Source organism: Malaclemys terrapin, chromosome 9 (genome assembly GCF_027887155.1).
Source record: "Malaclemys terrapin pileata isolate rMalTer1 chromosome 9, rMalTer1.hap1, whole genome shotgun sequence".
Lineage (NCBI taxonomy): Eukaryota > Metazoa > Chordata > Testudines > Emydidae > Malaclemys > Malaclemys terrapin.
Genome location: NC_071513.1, coordinates 21,836,190 through 21,863,512, shown reverse-complemented (window position 1 = coordinate 21,863,512; position 27,323 = coordinate 21,836,190). Strand labels below are relative to the sequence as shown.

The 27,323-nt window shown below is 43.4% G+C and overlaps 1 protein-coding gene across 7 annotated transcripts in view; it reads left to right on the top strand.

The window, feature by feature from the left end:
- The window catches only part of ARHGEF9 (Cdc42 guanine nucleotide exchange factor 9), a 307,995-nt gene that overhangs the window by 221,025 nt on the left and 59,647 nt on the right, over nucleotides 1-27,323 (top strand). For all 7 annotated transcript variants that reach the window (XM_054039989.1, XM_054039990.1, XM_054039987.1 and 4 more), the window contains 2 exons: nucleotides 15,792-15,983; nucleotides 26,480-26,659. In XM_054039989.1, coding sequence (XP_053895964.1) covers nucleotides 15,792-15,983; nucleotides 26,480-26,659 — 372 coding nt within the window. The remainder of the gene's footprint in view (nucleotides 1-15,791; nucleotides 15,984-26,479; nucleotides 26,660-27,323) is intronic.

Sequence of the window (27,323 nt, the reverse complement as noted above, 5' to 3'; positions counted from 1 at the left end):
ATTTTGAGTCCCAGAGCTAGTCTACACTAAAAGCGCTGCACTGGTGAAGACCCTCTATGCCGACAGAAGAGAGCTCTCCCGTTGACATAATAAAACCACCTCTGCAAGAGGCAGTAGCTATGTTGGCAGGAGAAGCTCTCCCATCAACATAGCGCTGTCCACACTGGCGCTTAGCTTGGTGTAACTTACATTGCTCAGGGGGGTGGCTTATTCACACCCAAGAGACCTAAGTTTTACCTACATAACTGGTAGTGTGTACAAGCTCCTACTCTATGTATATGACTGCACCAAATTCCATGGGCTGGCTAGAGTTGTTCTGTTATGATTCACATGACAAATATTTGCACTGTCTTTTATGTCCACATTTTTATTAAATAATGATAGAAGGAAACAAAGCAATATAGAGTCCTGGAGAGGATCAAAGGCAGTGACACAAATACAATCCCAGATCATATTACTGCAGACAAGATGCATCAGAGAACTCAAAACACAGACTGGGAACTATCCCATGGAAAAGTTGTTTTAGAATGAAGCAATTTCACAGATAGATACGGTGAGGCAATTGGTGACAGGTGAACCTCATGTTTAGGAATTGCTTTATAAATAAGCACCCTGAGGTTTAGATCCTTGTCAGAACCATCTGAATCTCTGCTAGCTGCAAAACTGAGCTGGAAAAATCTTATTTCTGGAGAGAATTCAGATACTTCCTGCCTCCTGTCAAACCATGTGAACAGCTTTTTGCATGGCATTTGGCACCCACAAAGTCTGACTGTAGGAAAAATTCACATTTGCAAGTGGAAGGGAATAATTCTGACCTACAGATTAATTTGTACCTTCTGCTCTATGTTTATGTACATAACTGTGAAGGGTTTATTCACACAAATACCCGGGACTTCTAAACTGCATCTGCAGGATTAGCATGTATACCTGTTTTGTATGTACAAAACCTGCCTTTATCTTAGGTTCTCTGATTGTGACTTGTGGTTAACCCGGAAGGAGGGAGGGAGATCGGAAGGAAGGACAGGGAGTGGCTGTGAAGTTTGATTTTCAAGGGAAGAAACTAGATGTTGGGAACAGGGAGTTGCTGGGGTATGAGAGGAAGCAAAGGAGAGGAGGGCATGTGGCATGGTGAACCATGGTGGATGATTTGCTATAGGAAACCATCCTGCCACTCACTCATGGAGAAACGAGGCTACTGAAAGCTCTTTAATCTTAGAGAAGCAGATGAGGGCTCCACAGTTCTTCAGATTGAAGGCTAGATAGAGAGCTTGGTTTGGGTCCGATTGAAATATCTACCTGGTAGTTAAGTGCATACTGTCAAGTGAACATTCCAGGAAACAGTACAGAACTTATCTGTCAGGGTGCAAATGTCAGCCCTGTATTTAGCTGCACACTGTCAAGTGAACATCACATGAGCTGACTGGGATCTGACAGGGTGGGAGTTAAGTTTAGAAAAGTGGGGGAATTTTACTAAAGGAGTCCATGGGTTTATAGCTGTGACACTATCTGACATTGGTGGCTCTTCCCTCTTTTCAATAGAGGTGTTGCTCCTGCTATAACATTGCCAGAATTGTATGTGTGCTATTTGGCTTTTTGCTGCATTCACATCATGTTCTGTGAATGGTTCCCATGTGATAGTCCAGAATCACATTTGTGAACTCAAAAGGTTTCTAATATAGAATAATGTCTACTCTACAAAGGCACAGGAACTGCAGAGCTGATAATCACCACACAGTTGGGTTCCTCCGAACAGAGGTGGGTCCAAACCAAACCCGCAAACTCCACATCCAAATGTGGCTCCCTGTAACGTGCCACACCGAGCCCAGACAGGACTCAAGCACTCCCGAAACAGATTAACTAAACACGGCCAAGTTTGGGCTTAGACATTTCCCATGGAAGCAAATTTCAAAGAGGAGAAAACCCTAATGCTTATCACCATGAACCTCAACCTAGAGACAAACAGCTCATGCACTGCAGTTGAATGCACTTGGCCTTAATTCTGTGGATTGCCAGGATGAGTCACTGGGATGTATTTCCCAGCACCTGAACAGCAGTGATTCTTGCTCATATTCATGAGGTTAAACTAATTAGCAAAGAAGGGTCAAGAAGGATTTACCACCTCTTCCTACCTGTCAGGGACCTGGAGGGGGAGGGTAGGGCTTCCCTCGAAGCATTGAAGTAGGCTCGTGTGCAGATTCTATCTGGTCATTTCACTGTGGTTTTGGTGTGTAGGGAAGGTGCATTGATAGCCTTTGTTCCTTCGTGTCATTCTCAACGTTTCCCTGACTGTTGCAGTTCTAGGCTGACGTACTTGCTGGCATGCTACCTTTGACTCACATTACTTCCTTTCTGGTGGCGAGGAAGTGCAAGATAAAGCTTTGCAAGCTTTTAAAGTACTGTTTTTAGAGAGGTACTAAACCAATGTCTTGTCTAAGTGCTTAACAGCTCATATGCTCTATTTGGTAGGGGTGTTTAACTTTCATTAATGGGTGCTGTGATTCTCCTCTCTATTGCACACACATCATTCCAAGGGCCATGTCTAGCTGGCTTTCTCATCCTGCATTATTTTAGGGCTGAGCCCTGTTGTGTGTGGGCATCTTGACGGGATAGCCAACCAACCTCCAGGCTTTTATTATTTAATTAGCATTAATTTAGCACCGGCCACTGTGATACCTGGGTGAGGTTTCAGAGGGCAGAGAAAGGGGAATGGCATCAAAGCAGTACTCACCTGCTGAAAGTGTAACGTTAAGAGTACTTAAATAAAATGGTCTGTACTGCTGGGCCAGCACATTGTAAGGGAAATTTTAGTCCTCTCTCCCATGGCAAATCCAGCATATCAGTAGCCATAGGGATATAGTCATATGCAGAGTGAATGGAATCAAGGTACCATAGGGACAGGATGCATTACAGAGAGACAGAAAATGATGGACTTTTAAAAGCCGGTCTCCCTTTCAGCAGCCACATAGTGCAGATACAAATAATTGCAGGTGCAATTAATGCCACTTGATCATCTCAGTACCTGATTTGTGGGCTCAGTCGGATACTTGAAGGTTCACATATAGGTAACTGTGCCCTCGTTTATTTGCACCAGTAATTTTGCAAGCACAAGAAATGGAGATTGGATTGAGACTGGTCTTAGAATCAGGCCCAAGATGCATAAGTCAGTGCAGTCCATCCCATCGCCTCTGCTGTGCACCTGCGTTGGCTGGGAGGAGCGATCCAATTTCTGCTTCATTAAGTGACAAATGTATTGTCCCGTCTCATGGCTCCTGCATGTCTGCAGTGCCATGCTTTGCGTAGCCATCTGTATGCAGTTAACTGAGGGCTTGTCTTCATGGATAGTGCTACAGTGGTGCAGCTGCACTGGTACAGCTTAGTAGGGGCTTCGCCTCGCAATAATGTCACAAATATGCATGTGCGTGTCTGATGGACTAGCACCTAGCCCTCCGCTGCGTCCTAGCACCTGCTGCCACCAGGGACTCCTGCTGGTGATCCGCAGCAAACAGGGCCAGATCCAAAGCCCATTGAAGTCAATGAAGGACTTGCCATTGATTTCAGTGGGCTTTGCCTCAGAGGGAGAAATACAAGCTACTTCGGGGGCTATTTTTGCTTATCCCCTCAGATGCAGAGTATACCGTTGTCTGCACATGCTCCCTGCTGTCTGCTCCCGCTTTTCAAGCCCCAGAAAGAAATAGGGGGTGTAGCTGAGCTCAGGGGGATGAGCCTGGGATGGGTTTTTTGAAGCTGATGGACTGCGGAAGGGAAGGGAAGAGAAGGTGTCTGAGCCCGTGTGTGGTGGGTGGGTAAAAGTTCCAAGCTAAGGAGGCAATTCTGAGCTGTGGAAAGCCACATGGGAAAGCGGTGGGTTCTCGGCCTGGGGGATAGGACGGGGGAGAGGGCGGATGGTGGGGGCTGAAGAGAGCTGAGGGGGGTTGGGAAGCTCTGAGCTGGGAGTGAGCGTGGAGTATTGGAGCAAGGGGGAATGGAGTCACTTGGGGGTTGAGAGTGGTGCAGACGGCAAAGTATGAGCTAGATGGGGCGGGGGGAGGAGAGTGAGGACTAGGAGAGAAGAGTGAAGGGGTCCCAGAGAGATAAATGCTGCTTTCTTGCACCCTGCCCTTTACTATCAAGTGTCCCAGTTTTTCCTCCTGAAAGGGGAAACGGGGAAAAGATGCTTCTTTCTTCCCCCTCCCACCACTGCAAAGCACTGCGCTGTGTGACACCCCGGCCCAGTGTCTCCAGTTCTCATTTTGGAAATACGATGCACCTGCAGGGAGGGGGGCGAGGGTGCAGATACCTACCTGCAGCCCTACCAGCTGCCTTGCCACACAGTGTTCTCACCTCCCCTTTCATACCCAGGGGAAAGGGAAACTACAAGAGCAAAAGGACTGTAACTTCGACCCTGCCCGGACCATCAATGGCTTCTTCCCAAACAGCATCTTGCTGGCCCAGTGATTTATACTGGATAGGATGAGGAAAGTACATTGTTTCTGTAGGGAGTCCTCTACCTTGAGTAAGGTATAGCTAGGTCCCCTCTTATACAGAGTGCAGAGTCTGTGGAGAGACTGTCTTAGTTATTTGTCTCACCAACGCCTTGCCAATGCCTTGATTGGGGGCTCTTTGCACTGCTGGAGTACATGTAGCAATATATCGTGTGGCTGCAAACACACAGACAAAATGGTCATGACATTGGCTAACCACAAGCTTTAAGCAGGAGGAATTGAGTTCATACCTGCAGCTCAATATACACTGGTGTAGCTGGGTGAGTTAGAGGATTGTAAGGTATAGCTCTTAGTCTTGGGGCTGCATGCAGCAGTTTATTTATGCAGGGTCACTGGCGTATCAGACAATGGCTTGTGATTGCTGTGTTGTCATTGAGCACTGAGCTGAGATACTAGTTGGTTAAATGCAGCTTTTAGCAAAGGCTGGGCCATTCACACTGGTAGTTACTGTAGGGTCACTGGTGAGTGCTGGTTCAGTGAAATGGCAACAACTCTGTGAAAGGACCTGCTTGCATCATTAATCCATCATATTACTTAATTGTGAGTTAGAATCCAAGATGACATATTATCTGTTATTTCTGCCATTGCAAATCTCTAATGGAAGGTAATTAATAATCCAGATGGCTGATCACACATTTGTTTTCTCATGCACTCTAACTGTTCTGAGATGATCAGCCTTTAGTGTGCATTCAGGTAAAATGCCCTTTCTATAGAGCATATGCTTTAAGTGAAATATATAATAATTACAGGTCAGCGAATGTTGGAACTATGCCATTTGGTTATTTTATGCATAATTTGGGAATAGTTTCAAATTAATAAGTCACATTTAAATAGGTTTGATATGACTCGCATGTAATATTAACCAGCACAACGAAACAATCCGCTTTCCTTGACTCAAACTTACGATCTTAAGCTGAAATTTGTATTTGGCATCAGTTTTTGTGAATGTCTTGCTTTTTTAAGTTTGTGAAGGACTGAGCCTCTGCAGGTGATATAATTATGCAAGTACTCGCCACGACTCCATAATAAGGATTGCATTTTGAACTGGGCTTAACATAAGGCATCCATCGCTATAGTTCTGTCTGTGTCGGTGGCCGTTCAGTGGGAAATTTCCCTAATGTTAACTTTTATGCATCTTGAATTTTCTCTGTAGTTTTTCTTCTGATTCTTTTAATAAATTTTTAACCGGAAGTGTTTGAAATTGGTCTGTAGCAGAAATTTACTGGGGCAACGTGTACCTTTAAAACAATGGTGTGGTGCTCATTGACTTATTACTTTAGGGAAGTGCTCTGCTCGTCGTTTGCCTAGTGGGGGGTTGTTTATGACAGCACTGCACACTGGTTTATTATTATAGGGTTGCTGATGAGTACCCAGGCTGCTGCTGCTGCTATTTTTTCATAGGACAAAATAGCGCAGGGTATTGCAGTCCAGGCTGGTGATCCAGGCTTATTCCTGATCCTGGCCATTGGCCCAAATTCCCTATGCTGACAGAGGATGGGAGCCTGGAGAGACCTCCTAAGAGCACGCTGTGTGGGAGTGATGGCAGGCAGTCCAGAAAATTGTATCCAGATCTCCTTGTCTGAGTGAAAGGCACCCAAGCCCAGGGCCTGGCGGCTGCAGTGACCTGGAGCTAGGGAAGAATGGAAATCTCAGATGAAGCTGGAAACAGGAGAGCACTAAAGTGTTTGCCGTCTATGCCCTAAATCTGCATTTAAAAACTGCCATAGCCTTTGTAACCAAATGATTTGGGTGCAGTGCTGCTACAGCTGGCGTCAATGGGATGTAACCCCAGGTGGTGCCGGCAGCAACAAGGCCCAGGTTCTAGATCTAGAGGTTCCTCTTAACAATACAAAACAGAACCAACTCGAGCCCCCACCCACTCTCAAGGACTGTGTCCATGTATAATAAAAGAAAACTTGTATTAAAAGGGAACAGGAACTCAGCATTAATTTGGGAAAACACTGCAACAGTGACACAAAAGTACGTAAACCAGAAGTAACCCCCCCCCCATACGTTGGGCAGTGTCCTTTGCCTCAGTTTCCCATCCTGTGGTGCGAAAGTCCCTTTAACATGGAGCTCCCTTTCCCTCCGCTGCATCCCACTCCCAGCTGGCTGTCCACGGTCAGCAAAGACCCAGAGTTCAGAGATGCGTTCACGTGGCTTCACCTCCCACCCCTGAAAAGAGGTGGGGGCTTCAAGCAATGGCTCCAGTGCTGCTGCTGCTTGAAACTTGTCACCGCATCTGCAGCTGGCTCACTGCTGCTGCTGCTATCTCTGCTTCCGCCTCTGCCTGAGCCGTAGCACTCTGCTGCTGCTGGCCGCCTGCTGCCGCTGTTATCTCTGCCACCACCTGCCACCTCTGTCCCTGTTATCTTTGCTGCCGCTCCGCTCTGCCACTGTTCTCGCTGCTGCTGCTTGCCACTCCCTGTCTGCCACTTCTGTGTTGCCGCCTTCTGAGGTTCCACCACTCACCACGCAGCCTCTGAGTTCTCTCACTGCAAAACTGTCTCCACACCAGGACTAAGGTTTAGTCGCTAGACCTGCTCCTCCGTGATTTCAGCTCTAGTAATCACTGAACAGAAACAAGGATCTCTCGGAGTCTGGGCAGCTCCGTCTTTAAATGCTGGAGGAGGGTGTCAAATGGTATCTAGGACTCTTTAAACAGAGTCCACATCACCAGCTAGGAACACCTGTCCCCACCCACTCTGATTTTTCACTGGCATTTGGCGTCCATATGCCTTGCTTAACAAATGAGGTTCCCTTCAGGGCGACCCCTTTAATCAGGGCATGCTAAGTACAGTTCTGCTCCCCTTTACTCATACCCACAGGGTAACATTTCTTGACCCCCTGCATTCAATAATAAAGTGAGTTTTAACTCAAAACAGCTAAAGTGGTTCACTTTGGCAAAGCAACTGTGTGTAACCCTCCCCAGCCCGAACACAGCACAGCTACTTCTCAGCAATAGCCTCCAGGCGAGAAGGTACAGGAGGTAATCAGGGTTCATACAAAGGCAATTGAATTCCCAAAGCTATAGTCTATATTCAGTTTATGTATAAGCGTCTCTATGGGCCCCTTCTCCATAGCACCTGAACATTTCAAAAACATTTGTAAGCCACCCCCATGGTAGGAAAGATTATTTTACAGCTGGGCAACAAGAAGCTCAGAGAGATTGTGATTAACCCAAGGATACACGGGAAGTATGTGGCAGAGCTTTGAATCCAACTCAGATCTCCCGAGTTCCAAGCCAGACCATAGAATGATCCTTTCTCTCTTAAAGAACTACTCTTATCAGAATTGCTAACCACTCTGTAGCGGGATCAAGGTTAGACAGCAAGGGAAGGCTGGTTTTATGCAGTGCCAAGTGAACATAGGAGATCTGGAAAGTTTGGATCAAGTCAGATAAACACTCAAAAAGTAGAATGCTTCCCCAGAAGGTCTAAACCTTTAGGGTTAGCAAAACTAGACTGAAGTTCTTGTGAGGAAAGACTGACAGAGTTTCCTGATACTTCCGAATTCTGGTTCCATTGGAAACCTAGAAAAAAACCAAACCAAACCCAGTAAAATGTTAATCAAATGTCCTCGAAGTGCAAAAATGTTCAGATTAAGATCAGATACAGAAATGTCTAAATACCATGAGAGATGGCCTCTCCTTTTGAAGCAGAGACATGAAATGTAGAGTATGTGCTGTAGGCTATGTGCTGGTAACTATGAGTTATGTTTGTTTTCTGTGTCTTGCACCTTTAAATGGAAGGAAATTCGCTGCCTGCTGTGTTCTTAAGCAGTTCAGGCTGGATCATACTAAAGTGAAGAACACATTCTGCTTTCTCTAGTCTGGAGACTTCACCTTCATTTTTTCTTTGTTTTTCCTCAGTCCAAAATAGAACTCAGCTAGACTAAAAATACATGTTTTGTCTTTTTTATATAGGAAACCCAATGGAAAATAGCAGACAGCTGATGCAAAACCTGTCCTCACAAGGGTCCCCATATTGTGAATTCCAAGCATTCAAACATCATGACTTAGGCCTCCAAAATCACATGATTGACTTAAACATCATGAGAGTTTTAAAAATAATAAATGTTGGGTTCTTATTTGCCTTTTGGATTCTGAGCCTTTGGGGGTTCATGCTTTCACACTTTTCTCCACAACCACAAGGACCAAAAACTTACCTTTTTTGGTTTTTGAATGACAGCTGAGAGTCTCACATGATCACCTGACTCCAGGAGCTGGTGCTTTAAGAAAAACATCCAACATTGCCAGGTTTCAGAGTAGCAGCCGTGTTAGTCTGTATCCTCAAAAAGAAGAACAGGAGTACTTGTGGCACCTTAGAGACAATATTGCAAGACTTGCAAAAGCACCATGAGATTGACAACAGTGAGGTCCCAATCTGGTATGGAGACTTTGCCAGTCTGAATTTGTTGACCTGCAAGAAATACTTTAATGATGGGAATAGGGTAGGATGAGGAGAGACTTATAACTTTAGCTAGCATGAGCAGAGGCTTTAATATGAACATTTGCCCTGTTTGATTTTGAAGGTGTATTTGGGTTTGAACAGTGATGATCACATCATTAGGATTTCTCTCCCAGCAGAGCGCCAGTGCAATTGTTTGTTCTAGAATTTTAGCCCTGTTTCTATTCCAATCATGAACCCAGGGTCTTTAAAGCACCACCCCCCGCAATCAGTGTGATCAATATAGCTAAAACAGGCCCCAGAGAACACTTTGAAAGCCTACCCCATCATGTTAGAGTTATTCAGAAGCAGGATGCGGTGGTTTATTTTTCAGTGTAACACATTACTCTGCTTGTGTATGTGCAACATTGCTCCCTCCAGTCTTACACAGAGGGATGCACTGTTCACATTGCTGGAGGAATAGCCCCGCTAGGAAGAACCATGCTATGTGACTGGCTATCAATTGTCCCTGCAGACTCCGTTCAGGGGCAGCTTTTCTTACCCCATTTTCAGGTGCTGGGAAGCAGGCTCTCTGTATCTGAGTTCTGCATCTTCTGCTCAAGCTCCAATCCAGTGTGTCAGGCACCCAGGCAGAGGGAACAAAGGGCGTCAACCCAATGTTCCAGTTCTGTCCATTTGGCAGAAATCCTGCAAAATGCCCTTGGCCAAGGAAATTTCTCTCAGCCAGGAACCCTACACAGCCCGAAAAGTGGGTGTTGCGGGGTGGGAAACAGAGCATGGCCACGTTTACCAGGAGATGGAATGATTCAAATCCATCTTTTCAGCAGCCTCCACTTTTCAGCTGTTTCGCGTGCCGCAGCCGCTCGGGATCTCCCCCTCCCTCCTGGGTTTGAGAGCCTGGGAGGGAGGGGGAGCAGCGGCGCGCGAGCGGCAGCAGTGAAGATGAGTTAGGGCGGCCGGGGGACATTTTTAGGGCCCGCGCCAGAATGCTGCCCCTAAAAATGTGCCGCCCCAAGCACCAGCTTGTTTTGCTGGTGCCTAGAGCCGGCCCTGTATCTAGCATCTCTCTACACTAGCATTTGGCTCCTCTTTGCTAATTACTGCCCAGTTATGTCTTGGACTTACACTACTTCCCAACATGGGGCTTGCTGATGGATTCTGCCAGGTAAATGCCACATTTGCCCTTTGCAATAACCATTGCATTTGTCCCTGGCGTTGCCGCTGCCGGACTCATTATTGCGATGGAAGTGTGCGACGATTCTGCATCCATACTCCCCCGATCCACCTTGCATGCACTAGAACATAAAAAACAGGAACTGACAGACGTATTCACCGTGTTTCCTTTCTGTTCCATCACACAAGACATTAAACGGACTATCCGCTCTATTGTCATGGGGACAGGTACAAAGCATTAGTAGTCAGTGGATGGTTTCCTTATATAACAAAAGAACAAAGGTGTTGTTTTGAGGGGGAGAGGGAGTGCTTTTGTTTTCACTTCACTTTCTAGACTGCCAAGCTCCACAGGTGCCTCAGTCATCCCGAAGTGCACCAATAACTACGGCCTCACCAGGCAATGCTAGGGAAATCTGCAATATTGGGGCGGGGACAGCGGTGAGAGGATGTGGTTGGTAGGATGATTAGAATAGTCAAGACACCTGGATTTTATTCCTGGATTGGCCAGGATCACCAGGCATGTGGTCTTTGCTTCGGTATCCTCATATGTAAAGTGGTTATAATAATACTGGGCTAGATTGTGTCTTTAGGCAAGAGGCGGTGTGCAGGGTGCATCCTTCCAGACACAGCCCTGGGAGGTGTTGTGCCTCTGAGACACTGCGCCGAGGAACAATGCCCTGACCCAGTGCTGTCAGGGACTAGGCGGGTGCATTGTAATTTACTCAACGTCTGGGTAGCCCACACAGGGGGAAAAGAGGTGTTCTTACTCCTCTGTATGTCTCTATGCAGGCAGACACAGACAATATAACAGGCAGTCGAGCTACTGCGCTTGCCTCATAATAATAATAATTCCTAGCTGTTATAATACCTAGCTTTCGATCACAAAGCTCAGGTGACTGCCATTATCCCCTTTTTACAGATGGGGAAACAGAAGCACAGAGATGAAGCGACTTGCCCAAGGTCACCCATTAGGCCTTTTCCAGTGAGTCATGGTCCAGTGCCTTATCTATTAGACCATAGTGCCTCCCTCAGAGTGAGACGGTTAATTTTATTCGTGTTTGCAAAGTGCTTTATGACTCGCGGATACAGCTCACTATGGGCTCAATCCTGCTCTCGCTGAAATCAATGGGAGTCTTTCCATTGATTTTAACGGGCACAGGATCAAGTTGTATATAAGTGGAAAGTATTACTAGCATTTGTTAAAAAGTTGGGCCTGTCAATATTGCTTTAGTCTCACAATTTATTTAAGTGTGTAAAAAACCCTTATAATAGACAGAATTCTTTAATTGTTTTAAAACAGTGACTAAAACTGGGATTACATATTTATTTATTTATTTATTTATTTTATTGTAAACATTCCTTTCCAGCAATCTGAACTACCCAACATTTGTCTGTTTGTCTCTCCGGGCGTTTGGGTCACTATCATCACTTAGGTATCCTAGTGCCTGAGAATTAGAAATTCAAAATGACTCGAAACAAAAATTAAAATGACCAGTCAGTTGTCACAGCCCAGATTAAATGCAAAAAGTAACTGTACTGCATAAATGGGGGAAAGTGAGGCTTTCTATTGCATATTTCAGTTCTCTTATCTACCATGTGGATCTCTGTGTTGTGGTTCACTTCCCAACAGCACGATTCTCTTGTGTTCCTGTGATCTCTTATCCCGGAGGAAGATCTCTACTGCCTACTCTGTGGTTGAGACATTTGGCATGTATAGCAGGAAGGATAATTTTCCCCTTATTGTTGAAAAGAACATTTTTATTCTTTTGTGTTTACTATATCATTAGACGTGCTCACAAAGAGGTGGGTATTCTCCAAAATCTCCAGTTCCTTGACCTTTAAAGCTCACTGTAGGAAGACAAAACACTGGAGCTGTGATAAAAGAGATGTTGTTTAGCACAATGAAATCATCAGTTAGAAAAACAGAAAAAAATCTAGAAAAAAAGGTTGTGGCATTTTTTTCCCTTTGGCAATTTAAAGGGACAGTCAATTTAAAAATCATATATTGGAAACAAAATTCCTTACCCATAAATATTTAGGTTATTAAAACAGAAAGAATAGTATAAAATTAAATTTTCTCTTCACTCTTTATGCTTTTTATTTACTTTGTGCCTTTTTCTCAGCTTGGACAATGAGTATTCATGAAGTCAGTTTCATATTTATTTATAGGTAGATTTACTTTCAGGTTCTCAGTAATGCAATTTTTTTTTTTTTTTTTTTTTGAGGCAATGGAAAGGAAAATGTATTTATTTGAAAACAACTTTCTGTTAGGTTCCCATGATAAAAAAATTCTTTCTGTTGAGTTTGGGTTTTACAAAATGTTTGTACATATGCTAAATGTTGGGCATTATTAGAGTTGATCAGTAGAGTGGGGCTATTTTTTTTTTCTATTTCTTCTTTTGTCAAAAAATGCACTTTAGAGGGCCTTTGACAAATAGTTTGGGTTTGGATTTTTTTTTTTTTGAAAGAGTCAAATGTTTCACTTTGATCATTTTAAAACATTTTATGTCACCTTTTCAAAATTTAAAATTTGGCCAATTTAAAAAAAATAACAGAAAAGGATGAAAAACATCAGAAACAGCCAAACTGGAAATAAAGAAGTGTTTTGAGTCGACTCCAAGTGTTTTGGTTGATTCTTTTAGCTCATCAATTTGATGAAAACATGTTTTTCAATTCAAATAGATCCAGTTTTATTTTATTTTATGGGTTGTTCTATTCTATTAATTTAGATGAAATATATGGACCAAAGTATCAGAGGGGTAGCCGTGTTAGTCTGGATCTGTAAAAAGCGACAGAGGGTCCTGTGGCACCTTAAAGACTATAAGCGTTCGTGGGTGAATGCCCACATGCATCTGATGAAGTGGGTATTCACCCACGAAAGCTTATGCTCCAATACATCTGTTAGTCTTTAAGGTGCCACAGGACTCTTTGTTGCTTATATGGACCAAAGGTGTTAAAATAACCCAGTCAATGTCCAGCATTAAATAGTGTTACACAAGATACAGGGTTTGGTATATAGAGACCTCAGCCTGCTTAGTGCCATGCCAAACACACCATTCAACATCCTTTTAACCAGTTATTAAAGATACAGACAAGGAAAAACAGTTAAAGCATTTGAGACGTTAAAATATTAAGTAAGGCTTTAATTTTATCAACATCCCTTCTTCCTTTTACTGGAGAGAGTTTTAGAAGGGGAAAAAAACCCTTGTTGGACAGTCCCTTAGATGTATCAAAGATGGTAATAACTGGCCTATTGGGGGAAAAAAGAAGAAGCAAGTTAAGATGGACTGGAGCTGTTGTTTTTGCTGCTATTGTTAAAGTCCAATCCTGTTTCATCTTTGGTGGTGTTTGGGGTCAGCTGGAGCAGGTAGGTGTGACGGTGTCATCTGCATCCCTCTCTCTTTAGATTGGTCTGGTTAGGACATCCCTGAGGATTAGGGAAACGAAGGTTCAGGGTCCCAGGAAATGGGAGTTAAAGGGTGGCAACCATGATGGTGAACCTTGCTGTAGTAGTCTCTGTCTGTTCTTTCTTTCTCCGTCTGTTCTTCCTTTTAATCTGTTTTTCTATATTCTCCCCCCAAATCTCTTTCTTTAAGGACCCGCAATGGGAGTGGTGGCCAGAATAGCGCATTGCATCGTTATTTTGTCCACCAATTACGCCTAATATCTGACACACCAATTTTGGTTCATTAATTTCTGGTTCCACATCTTTTGTTTTTGTTTATGTTTTTGTTTAATTAAGCATGATTTCAACATAGTCTTTGAATTATATCAACCTGGCTTTTTTTGTTTGGCGTAATTTAGTCTCTCTATCTGGTTCTTTTGTACCTGTTTATAACATTCATTATGGAAATCAACTTGACTTGCTTTTTATTGACATTTGTTATAGGTTATTGTAACATTTTATGAACCTTTATAGACTTTTTACAATTAAGCTCTCAAATAAGGTAAATTTGTAGATCTCTGAACCAAAAAAATCCATTATTCACTCAGCTCTAATTAATAGTGCCTTTTACCCAGTTTCTAGTTTACGGCAAATGTAATAAATGGAGGGTTTTTATTAACAATTAGATTCATATACTTGCAAACACACTGAGGTTTTCCTAAGACATAAGAATTAGCTATCAGCCAGATATACTTTTTATTTTGGGAGATCACTGCATATTATGTTTATTTGGTGATGAGAGGGAAGTTTACTGCTTTGAGAACATAGCAACCCTTATTTGTTGTTTTTTTGCAAGCGATGGAACTTTAGAATGTTCACTGGCCAATCCAAACCCTTTGAGAATGTTCACCAGCCAATCCAAACTCACCCTCATTCCACAAATACTTTTCAGAAATTCTGTTCATCCCAGGAATTGGCTATGGACCCTGGTGTAATTAACGCAACAGAATCCCTTGATGTTAAGGTAGGGCATTCTGATGGACTGAGGCAGGTTTTTTATGAGAAACATAAGGATCAGAAGAAACTGCAATTGGAATGAAAATCAGTATTCATTCAGACATCATATATTATAACGTTTACTTAAACCTCAATGTCCCATCAGGGTTTAGACTGAAATGAAGTTCAGATACATTCAGATTTCTGAACCAGACATACTTTGCCCTTTTCAAATCAGTCTCCTGTGGTGAAAGCAAACAGCTTATTTCTCCTTCAAAAGATTTATTCCTTTCACAGCAGATCCCAAATGGTGTTATATGAGACACAGGAGCTTTAATGATATATGCTTGAAACAGGTCTTTGTTCAAAGTGGACTGATTCTATGTATGGGTTTATTTTGGTTCAGTGACCTTTACAATGTTGATTAGACCCCATCTTCTTCATTTTATTAAATTATTATTATTTTATGTTTGGGATCAAAATTGACCTGAGGCAAAGTTATTTAGTGAGGGAATTCAGCCCTGTGCTGCAGCCATTTTGAGCCAGCCATGCTGGTGCAAAAAAATGGCTTCAAAGGGGCTTTAAGATGCTGCAGGGAACAACACCCTGGTGCAGGAGGCCTTCCTGCTAGATGCAGGGCTGGCCACAGTGTCTCAAGCTGGAGCCAGACATAGTGGATGTTCTGGAGGCAGGAGGAAGTGTGGCTGGGGAGCATTCCTAGCTATTTACCCTGCAACCACATATAGCCCATATTGGCTATGGCAATCTCAGTGCAATGTAGGGCAGCCCTAATCCTTGCCCTAACCATCTGAACTGCCAGTGGCAGCCTCAGGATAGGGAAGGCATATGCTGTTCCCTGTGCTGGGCTCTGCACTGGTGCAGGGATGAATTTAGATCTATCTATTGTAATCGGAACCTTTGCAGTTAATAATCAGCGCCTTGAATATCATTAGCATCTGGAATGGCATCCCATTCAGAGCATGGGGCAGAAGTAGAATATGCTCCCCTCTAGCTTTCTCTTCTCAGAAGGAGAGTAACAGCTTTCTGCACTACCTGCAGATTTCAAGGGGCCTTCTAGATCAGACCCAGCCCCCAGGCAGTGTGCACTGCAAGAGTCTAGCCTAGAGGGAATGCAGGCATGGATGACTAGGCTGGGTCCCACATCTAAGAGGACAAGCTGCGTTGAAAGCTAAAAGTTGCTACCCTATTTTTCTTCTCCAATATTCCTCTCTATAATTTCCCATTGTTACCATGTCTATTTTTATTAATTGGGCTCCTGATGTTTTTACTAATAAATGTGTTGTCATTCCCTGTTCTTCCTCACAGCTATGGGTGAACCAAGAAGACGGAGTAGAGGAAGGAACCAGCGAAGTACAGAATGGCCATTTGGATCCAAGCGCCGACTGCCTCTGTCTCAGCAGAACCCTTCAGAACCGGGACCAGATGAGAGCCAACGTAATCAATGAAATCATGAGCACAGAGCGGCACTATATCAAGCACCTCAAGGACATTTGTGAGGTATGTGGGGGCTGTGGGGAGTCTTCAGTTGCTAGAACAAAGAAGAATAGTGTGTGACCAGGATCCAGACATCTAGACTGTACGTGAGTGGTGGGGAAAGAGAGAGAGAATCTCCAGGCTTTATCAAGAGACTTGTGTCTTATTTTTAAGTGCAAGGAAAGGTCATTAAGGGACAGGACTGGCCAAGCCATTGTATGAAGCATAACATCAGCTTCTAAAGCAATACACCCCTTCCAATCATCAACAAAAAGAAAATGAGGGCCAGCCACACTTTTTCATTATTTCACCCAGGTTTGGGGCCTGACCACAAAATGCTTATTCCTAACAATCACCAGTGACTCAAAGACCTGGAAAAAAACCATGGGAAATTCCAACATTAAACAATTGTTTAAGGTTGTTGTACAGTTTGTTGTTGTTATTGTCCTTTTTGATAATTGAATTTATTTTATTTGGTATCCATAAAAGAAGAAATTGTATGAACTGTGGCTGGGAACTGCAATAGACAGGGGCTTTGAAATTCACCCATCCTCCCACAAACAGCTTTGCCAGTGCACCACAATCCAGTGCCTTCAACACGCCCCTGCTATTTCAGTCATGGACTCCCCACACATTTCTGCCAATGCAACACAATCCCCACCTGCTATCCCAGTCCTAGGCTCCCCACAAAGCTCTGTCACTGCACCCTAATCCTGACTCAAAGCCCCCACTGCTATTCCAGTGCTGCATGCTCACACAGCTCTGTCTAAGCACCCTCTAGGCCTGCCTCACCCCTCTTGTGAATTTACTTTCATCCTGACTTGGATCGTCTCATTCTGTTCTAGTCTTTAGCCTCTCTCCCCACTCCCCCACCAGGCTGATAGATATTTGTACCAAGTCATCCTGTGTTTGTAGTTGTGTACAAAACTAGAGTGAGGGCTCCAAAGTCTTTTCACCTGCTGACCTAAGCCTGGTTGAACCTGGCTTTCTACAATCGAAAATTCAGTCCTGCACTATTCCAGCTAGCCTTATCTACTGGAAGGGGATGGCTCATATCCAAATAACCAGGCTTACAATACTTAGGATGCCTGAAACCAAAGACAGGTTTCAGAGTAGCAGCCGTGTTAGTCTGTATCCGCAAAAAGAACAGGAGTACTTGTGGCACCTTAGAGACTAATAAATTTGTTAGTCTCTAAGGTGCCACAAGTACTCCTGTTCTTTTTGTGAAACCAAAGACTGGATCCTGAGAAGGTTCTGCTCCTTCTGAGGTAGATTGCGTTCCAAGCACTTCCATGTGTAGAAATCATCCAGTTGAAACCTTCAGAACCAAGATCCTGTCCGCTCTCCATGGACATTAAAGGTCCTATGACACTTCTTTGTAAAAGTAGGTGGATTGTCACTTTCATTGATCATACCTTCCTCTCCTCCCACGGCTATCCAGCTTGCAATGCAATGCCTCTCTCTCTCTCTCTCTCTGGGGGTGGCTGCATGTGTGTGTGTGTGTGTGTGTGTGTGAGAGAGAGAGAGAGAGAGAGAGATCTATGAGTAAAGATTGAAATGTGAACTCTAAGTAACAGATTTAGTTGAAAATTGAGTTCAAATTAATTAAAAATGGGACTATTAAGACAATGTTCTGACTTGTTTTCATACCAGTTCTACTAACAAATGGCCAGATTTTTGTCCTTCAGACATTCCATATAATTAAAATTCAGTGCCAGCTACCTTTGAATGTACATGTGAGGAAATTAGGTTGTAATTAAAGCAAATTTAGTATCAGTTGCTTTCGCCTATCTTTTCTATTATGTTCACAACTTTCCTTTACTCAAAATGGCTGCCATTTCCTCTAATTTACAATGGGATTGAAACTCCGCAAGGGTATTGGAGTGACTTGTACCCTCACTACATTTTCTCACTGTGTGAATTAAAAAAATCAATGTAGTTGTTTAATTATATTATGTACAATCTAAAGGATACCCGAGGTGGATTGTTATCAAGGTTTGAAGCCGGGACCTTGAGATCCTCAGCCAAGATCTCCTTCATGATACTACAGTAACTGTTATCTTCAGTGTGGGGGAGAACTACACACAAGTCATTAATCTCCTTCACTATATAGCATAACACCTTAATTACAGCCTCAGCAACATTAGCAAATATTCAGATTGACACATGTACACAAGTTAAGTGTGCAGTGTGTCATGTTATAACACGTGAGGTTATAATTACAATTTTGTGTTATATACCGCAAGAGAAGTTAATGTGTTGTGTGTACCATGCTTTCCTATAAGTAGGAGGCAGAAGTAAGTTCCTTGTGATGAGATGGAGTCTGTTATTGTCAGAAGAAACATGCTGTGGTGAACATTAGACTATGGTTAAGAGGCATTTCCCTTGGCATTTCCTTCTATTTAGAGTTTATGTTACGGGGGTTTAAGGAATGGAGGTTTATATATAGGGCCAGATCCTCAGGTGATGTAAATTGGTGTAGCTCCATTGACTTCAGGGGAACTTTGTTGAGGATCTAGCCCATAGCTTCTAAAGTGTATTGGGATCTGTCAGAATAAATGGTACATAGAAGTATATTGTTACCATGAACTTTGTTAGGTCAATAGAGTCTGATAAACAGTCTACGAATCTGGCTAAAATTAGAAATCAGATTCCTACTATAAGAGAGCTAGAAAGGAAATGGTTTTCTTGTTCTGCAAAAGTTTTTGAGATATCAAAAAATTTGAAAAAGCAAAATCTCAAAAATTTTTACAAACTGAAAATCTGTTTTTTTAATAAAAAGTTGGAATCTAAACATTTCATCTCACTAATTTTGAAACATTTCCTTTAGCTTTCAATCATTTTTATTCATTCTTAATTTTTACTATAATCAGCTTATATTTCAAAATGAAAAGTCATTTCAGACTGGAAAACCAGAATTTCTCATTTTGAATATGTTGAAATGAAAAGTTTTGACAACTTCAAAACCTTTTTTCAAAATGTTTTCGAGTCAAGAAATTTGTCAGAACTGACCCTTTCCTGGGAAAAGTTTGGGTTTAGATTAATCGGCATTTTCAGAGAAAATTTTTGGTGAAAAATTCCTGATCACCTCTACTCTCTAAGCCAGATGTATCCATTTTTCTAATGTTTTCAGACAAATATTCATTGCCTTTGAGTGAAAGGAATAGCCTCTTTCTTTTTACAGCTCCTTCACTCTCTCGTCACCCGTCCTCCTCCTTTCAGAGCTTCATCCTCTCCTTAGTCTTAAAGACCTATAATCAAAGTCCTTTGCTTTGAGTTAATGCCACTGACATTTTAAAATTTATCAGTCCTGTGCCCAGCCTCTGGAGAATCAATACTGAAAAGTCCCTAATGACTTTATCTCAGAGAACTTCCTCCTCCTTTGCGTTAAACTGGTCCTGTTTCTGCTGATAAGGCAAAAATCCATCCAAAGCAGAAGGGAGATTTTTCATGCTTTTTCAAGTGTGGAAGAACCTTGGGATTTCAATTTGGGAACCAGTCAGTTTAATTCAACTATGTCGTTTCGATCAAAGGTGTTTGACCTGAAGAAGCAGCAGCTTTACTGTGTATTGTTTCTTAGCCTCCGCTGGCATTTTTCAGTTTAACAAAAGAAAATCTGAATTTGCCACTTGCCTGCCATGTCACTGGGCTTTCTGGGGCCAGATCCTCGGCTGATGTATATGGGCATAGCGCCATTGACTTCAGTGAAGCCACATTGATTTACATAAGCTGAGGATCTGGCCCATTGTGTCAGGAGATGTGTATCTCCATGACTCTTATCTTGCTGTGAATGATACCGAATATAATTGTAGGATAAATCTTACTAGAAGGTGGAGTACCAATAAAGGGTTCAGATGCCTTTTTAAACTAGAGAAGACAGGAATGAGCATTCTCATTTGCAAATGTGATGGGTCATGCGTTGCTGGAGAGAAGCTCACCTTGCTCAAATGAAGTGTGCAAATCAGAACAATCAGTTTGCTCTGAGAATGCTTGGAGACAGCTTAATCACTCCAGACTCTATCCAAATAAGTTGACTTGACTGCATGCTTTTGTGCTTAAGTGGAGTGTGGCTAGACTTAGAGATAGCTAGGACAGCTTGATCTCCTGTCAGCACTGCAGGGTGAGCACAGACAGAGGTGTTATCCTATGCAGAGTGAATAGTCTTCTGATAACAAGCTGATGAGGCGCAGAAGCGCTGCTGACATAGGTAAACTTTACAAATCCCCCTACTCTTATTTCTAGGAAGGCAGGGAAAGGATTGCATTATTATAAATTGAGTCATATGGAGGAAGAAATCTGACAGGCTTATGAAAGTCAGGACTGATTTAGTATAGAGCAGGGGTAGGCAACCTATGGCACGCGTGCTGAAGGCGGCACGCGAGCTGATTTTCAGTGGAACTCACACTGCCCGGATCCTGGCCACTGGTCCAGGGGCCTCTGCATTTTAATTTAATTTTAAATGAAGCTTCTTAAACATTTTCAAAACCTTATTTACTTTACATACAATAGTTTAGTTACATATTATAGACTTATAGAAAGAGACCTTCTAAAAACGTCAAAATGTATTACCGGCATGCAAAACCTTACATCAGAGTGAATAAATGAAGACTCGGCACACCACTTCTGAAAGGTTGCCAACCCCAGGTCTCGCTGCTAACATGTAATCACAGAACATCTTCTAAAGTCAATAATAATAATAATTAATAAAGATATCCCATCTCCTAGAACTAGAAGGGACCTTAAAAGGTCATTGAGTCCAGCTCTCTGCCTTCACTAGCAGGACCAAGTACTGATTTTGCCCCAGATCCCCAAGTGGCCCCCTCAAGGATTCAACTCACAACCCTGGGTTTAGCAGGCCAATGCTCAAACCACTGAGTTAACCCTCCCACCCAACAGCTCAAGAAATGTTAGATTGCTGCAGGTCTTGGGTGAGTCAAGGCACTCGACTTGCAGCTTCCTGTCGTAAAACACACCCAATGCCAGTATGTTCTGGAGCTTCACAGGTCTATTATTTCTTATATCCAAAAAACAACATTAAAAGAACATTAAGGTTGCAAAGTCAAGCGCTCAAGAGTTAGGGAATGCCAGTGTTAAAGCTGCCTGTTGCCTCTTTGAACTGAGATTTTTCAAAGACTTGGCCAAATTTGGGTGAATTTTCAGTGGAGCAGCAAAAGGCATATCCTTGCCATAAAGGTCACCACTTTGCTATGTTGCAAGCCTTGCTCCACAGTACGGAGGCACTAGAGCCGTGGTTCTCAATGTATTTATCATTGTGGGCCAGATATGTGGCCCACAATGTGTTATGTGGGCTGCAGGTTGAGAACTACAGCGCCCCCCTCCACTAAAACTCCCCACAGACCCCTACGCTCAGCGCCCCCCTCCCAGAGACTCCTCCACAGAGTGGGGCAGGAGCGAAACCCAGCGCATGGGGCCAGGCAGCTGGGACCCGAACTTCGCCCCATGTGGGGTTGGGCAGCTGGGACCCCGGACCCCGCCCTGCGTGGGCTGGGACCAGATTTTTTTTAGCACGCAGCTGGGCCGCAGCTGTGTGTTAATTGGGCTGTGGGTTGCACTAAAGCTTCTCAACAGAACAGTTGCAAGAATTTTTTAACTATGAGCAAAACAATGTATTTCTGCCCTAGCCTCATTCTCAGAAATGGCTGAACCATTTTTCAGAACTTCATAAACAAATGTAGCTTAAGGTAGTCATCTTGCATAGAGAATTTCAGCCCAAACAGTTAGAGTTTGGCAAAGTAATAAGCAACTAAAAATAGGTCTTATAGTGGGAACTGTCAGACAACCTTAACCATATGCTGCACTCTAGCTCCACCTAGAATAGAAGACCTTAGACGGACATGGAATTTTGCAGACATATAAAAATATATAGTCCCTACCCCAAAGAGTTCACAGTCTAAAGTTTTGATCCTGAGGTGTGCTGTACACTGGCACTTCCCTTTGAGCTAAAGGGCAGAGATACAGGGAGGAGTCACACTGTGGAGAGCCTTGAGCATGAAGATGCGGAGTTTATACTTAATGCAGAATGACCCTGGGAAGCCAGCAAGGCATTCAAACAGTGGAATAACATGAACAAAGCAGTGGGCAAGGAAGATGATTTTAGCTGCAGCATGTTGTAGGGATTGCAGATGGGAGAGTGAGAGGTAGGAAGGCCAGAGACAAGGAGGTTTCAGTACTTGAACAGAGAGATGATTAGGACATGGCCAGAGTTTTATAAATAGGGTGAAGAATACAGGGCATACTATAAAGAAGAGGTAGAAGGAGAACCAGTGGAGCCTGGACAGAGAAGGAAAGAGAGATCAAAGATAACCCTAGTGTTATGAGTAGGTCAGGGAGAAAAGGCCATGCAAGTTCTTTCACTAACATTTGCCTCTTCTCTGAGCTCACAAAACCTCTATGACACAGGAGCAAGTTTTACCAAGTGTCAGCATGTTGATGGAATTCCACCTGAGAATTGTCTTGGGGCTAAAGTGACTCTGAGCATTTCATGGCAAACTTTCTACATTGCTACTCAGAATGTCAAGCTGAGTTTGTTGTTTGAGGTTGATCGTATAAGACCTCAGATGGGGAGAGCCTACCGGGAGGGCTAGTTGCTGCTGTCTTCATGCATTCTTTCAGGGAGGTGGGCCACCTTTTGCTTGCTGTCTCTTAGCCAGCCAGCACCAAATGTTGGTGGCAGTGAGTGGCCTGGGTGCAGTGTGCGGAAGAGGGCTCTTTATCACTCCCCTCCTGGGAAGGACCATCCAAGAGCTGAGGAGGCAGTGGCCCAGCCTCGGGCCCCTTCTCTTCCTAGAGGACATCAGACTGGAGAGTGATCCATCCCCTGAAAATGTCAAAGAAGAGGGAGTAACCACAGACCATTCCCTGTTAGATTTCATTGGGCAGTGGTGCAGAGAAGGCCCTGTAGGAGTGATGTGGAATGAACTGTGTGGACAAAGAGCTGCATTGCCAAGGTGATATGTCCTAATAGTTCCAAGAAACATCTAAATCCTGACCTTATTTACATTCCTCATCCTACCGGATTAAATATTTTGAGAACCGAGCAGTGGGGATGGTCCATGAGGGGAATGAACTGGTTCATTGCTAGGAAGAGGGGAACCAACAAGCGATTTCCTGTCTAGTATCTTCTCAGTTTTATTTCCTTCTTCTGTTTTCTCTCTCCTTCTCTGTGGAAGAAAAAGGGAGATGGGTCACATCCCATGCCTCTTTATATACCAACTCCAGGGCTTAGAAAACTTAGCACTTAATCTCCTGCAAATATTCTCCAACTTTGCTATTCCACAGGGGCAACATCAAAAAATACTTTAAAAGGAGACAGTTTGTCAGCTATTTGTAGGTCTTCATTGAGCAAAGTGTTCTCCAACATCTGCTCATCAGTCAGCTATCCCTAGCCTGAGCAAACCTGATGGAATGAGTGGCAGAAAGATGACATTGTTTTATGCAACAAAAGTAAATTTACTGGAAAAACTCTGCAGCCTTCTAGCTGGTGCTTGCTGTGTATTATATGTAATCAGTGGTCTCTTCCAATTGATTGCTCACGCTGGAAGCTAGCCATCCAAACGTAGAAACCGAATACAAGAGAAAGCCCGGGAACTTTTTTTGAATGCTGCATTTATTTATTTATTTATTTATTTATTTATATTCCCCAGGGTTTGATAGACATCTCTATGGAAATTTGCTCCTTTACTCTCTGAGTAGCATGTGGCTTAGGCAAGCGGTGACATAGCACATGGAGTGTGGAGAATATTCAAGGCAGTGGTCACAGTGAATAGCCAACTAGCAATGGCTGAAACCCATTTGTGTGATTCATCCACTGAATGATTTTATAAAAGAGGAATAATAATTCTTTCCTACTTCACAGGTGATTTGCAAGAATCAGTTCATATTGCAAAGTGCTTTGAGATCCTCACGTGGGAGTGAAAATATTATAGCAAAAATTCCCATGATTTCCCATCATTTATTTGCTATACAGCTGCCATACCGTAAAAATTGTTTGGCTGTGAATCAGGATGTTCCACTTCCTCGTGTCATTTCATCCTTAGAATGAGAGGGGGAAACCCAAGGAGATGAGTCATCGAGTTCCAAAGCAGGTCCCTGGAAGAGCTGAAACTCAGATTCATCAACTGTGTAATGTATTCCATGATCAAACCCTAGGCTAAGGGAGGAAGAGAGGATGGTCTCCAAAGGCAGCTATGGTCTGGTCTGATACGATGTTAGCTAAACCGGACACTTAGGAAGTTGGCCATTAGCCAGGATGTCTCAAGTCATGTTTATAATTCCATCATCTTTTTAAAGTTGTCATTCCAGGAAACCACTTTGTGAACCCAAAGTGCAGTTTATTGCCCCTTTCTAATATTTTTCATTGTTTAACTTCAGCTGTGTGTCACTAGCTAGTGGCTCATCTGCATGACTCAGTTCCCAAATTCAGCTGTTCAACTGGACCTTTCTTTATTTTGTGGGGCAAGGAAACCAAGTACAAGATTTCAACTTACAGGGTGTCAGTTTTTATTATTTATAATTAGGAGGCCTCAAGTGAGAGTGTGGCCCCACTGTGCCCAGCAAAGTCTAGAATTTAAGTAGACAACACAAGCAAATAGTGTGAGGGAAAACAGATGCCGAGAGGTGAAGTGATGTGCCCAAGGTCACGCAGCCTGGCAGTAGCAGAGATAGCAATAGAACCCAGGTCTCCTTACACCCCAGGCAGTGCCCGCTGTGCTAGACTGTGCTCCTCCAACCAGTAAAGTTTAGATTTCTTGTGCCTCAGATAAATACTCAGATAAACTGGTGGACTGGTAAGAAAGAAATGATCTGCAAGTAGGAAGGCAAATAGAGGCTTGTGTGTTCGATCCCTTTCCCATACCTCCTGTCTATCTTGTTTATTTAGATTGTAAACTCTGCAGGACAGGGACTGTCTATTAATCTATGTTTGTACAGTGCCTAGCACAACAGGGCCTGTTCTCAGTTGGTCTGTAGGCACTTCTGTAAAACAAACAACAATTAATAGTAATAATAAGAGGCTGAGGGAGAGGAAAAAAGGATGATCTGGTAGCTGTGACACTAGACTGCGATTTAGGAGAACTGGGTTCTGTTTGCAGCTATTCCACAGACTCGCTTTGTGGCCTTGAGGAAGTCACTTAAACTCTCTCCACTCTGTCACATCTGGGGACAATAATTCATCCTCTTTCTCCCAGTCTTCATCTTTCTAGGCTATTTACACTATAATTTTTCCAGGGCAGGGACTGTCTTTTACTCTGTTTGTACAATGCCTAGCACAACGGGACCGCAGTCTCAGTTAGAAGTCTAGGCAGTCCTAGAATACACATAATAGATAATACATTAAATAATAAAAGATTATTTAATAATAAAACAGTAGCCAAGAAAATGGGAGAAACTTCCTCTCTCAATTCCACTGGCATAACCCCCTTGACTTTAATGCACTAGTGTAACTGAGGAGAATCTGGGAGAATAGAAAGGAGGGGAAAGAGAAATGAAAATGTTGCTGTTTTCTTCCTCCAAGATGACATTTAACCATCGGCTTTTAGCTTCCATCACTGCTGTTCCCTCGTTAGGCAGCCAATAAACTGAAACCACCATCAACCCTTTATTTTTTTGTTTTGTTTTAACATTCAGAGTTCCCACACACTGACATTTGCAGAACAGCAAAACCTCCTGCCTTTGTTTCTCATACACAGGCAAATAAATAATGGTGGGATAAACCACGTTGCGTTCCAAGTCAGGGATGTCCCATGAGATTTGGAGAGGTGGCACAATGCCTTTGCCTAGCAGTAGGTCTCAGATACCTTGTGCTCAGTGCAGTAGCAGTGGGAAGGATGGTTTCCATTTATGGAATATTCTGCAGCTTGATTGGCTGCTTCCCTGTGCCGATGACTGTGGCTGTGGAGGGGAATGAGAGTGGCCAGCCTATCGAAAGATAGACCCATGCAGCTGTCGCAGTAGGTGTGCCCTTGATCAAAGTGTGAGAATGTGGCACCTTTTCTGGGGACAATGTTTGCAGCAAGAACCAAAACGGATGGATTTGTTTGTGTGGCGGTAATTTTTAAAGGGACTGACGATGGCAGAAATGAGTAACCAAATCCCTTTACAGTATGAAGGGCCAAACGTGGGGCTTGCTCCTCTCTGCAGCATTGGTAGAGATAGGAAGGCACTGAGCAGTGTTGGCTAAGCTCTTTTCAGGAGTACTCCCTTTTCACAGAAGGTGCAGGCAGAGTGCGCTGGGAGTGCGGGGTAGCTCTCTGTATTGCCCTCCCTATACCTACTTTTGAATGGATCAGCATGTACTTCACTGCAGCTTTTGACCAAGACTAGCAAGCCTATCAGGATGGCAGGGCCCTGCCCATGTTCCAAAGAAACAGCTTTGTCATACCCCAAGGGGCCAGAGAGCGCAGGGGATAGTAACTTTTTTTGTCTGTTGCTGTTTCCAAGGTCCGTCTGGCATCGTGAGTGTTTTGGGTTATTTTACAACTTCCTCCTCTTTCTCCTCGCAGGGTTACTTAAAGCAGTGCCGGAAGAGGAGAGACATGTTCAGCGATGAACAGTTAAAGGTCATATTCGGCAACATTGAAGATATCTACAGGTTTCAGATGGGTTTTGTCCGGGACTTGGAGAAACAGTATAACAACGAGGACCCCCACCTCAGTGAAATTGGACCTTGTTTCCTGGAACATGTAAGTTTTTAGAGGGAGTGAGAAGGCAGGAGCCATTTCACATGACTGGATCTTCACTGTTCTGGGTGGTGGGTTCCTCAGATTACAGACCAGAGGCTACCTTGACTATTGGTTTCTTGTGGTAGATGTGGAAATGGGCAAACTTCAGAAGTGATGCATAAGGTTATAGGGCGTAGAAAAAATAGTCAGTGAATCTGCTCAACATCTAACATGTCTTGACCCAATTGCAAGGAGTTCGAGGAATGAACAGGAAGAACTGGAAGTACTAGTAATTAGTAGCTAAATTATGATTTCCTAGGCATCACTGAGTCTTGGATAAATCTCATGATTGGAATATTGGTATAGAGGGGGATAACTTGTTCAGGAAGGACAGGTAGGGAAAAAAGGGAGGAGGTGTTGTATATATTCTTGATGTATAATACACTTGTTCTGAGGTCTAGGAGGAGGTGACAGGCAGACCAGTTGAAAGTCTCTGGATGAAGATAAAGGGGGGAGGTGGGAAAGCAGGGACAGCATCATGGAAGGGGTCTGCTACAGACCAACAAATAAGGAAGAGAAAGTTGTTGAGGCATTTCTAGAACAAATAACAGAAAAACCAAACCACAAAACCTGGTAGGAATGGGGGGCTTTAACTACCCAGACATCTGTTGGAAAAGTAATATGG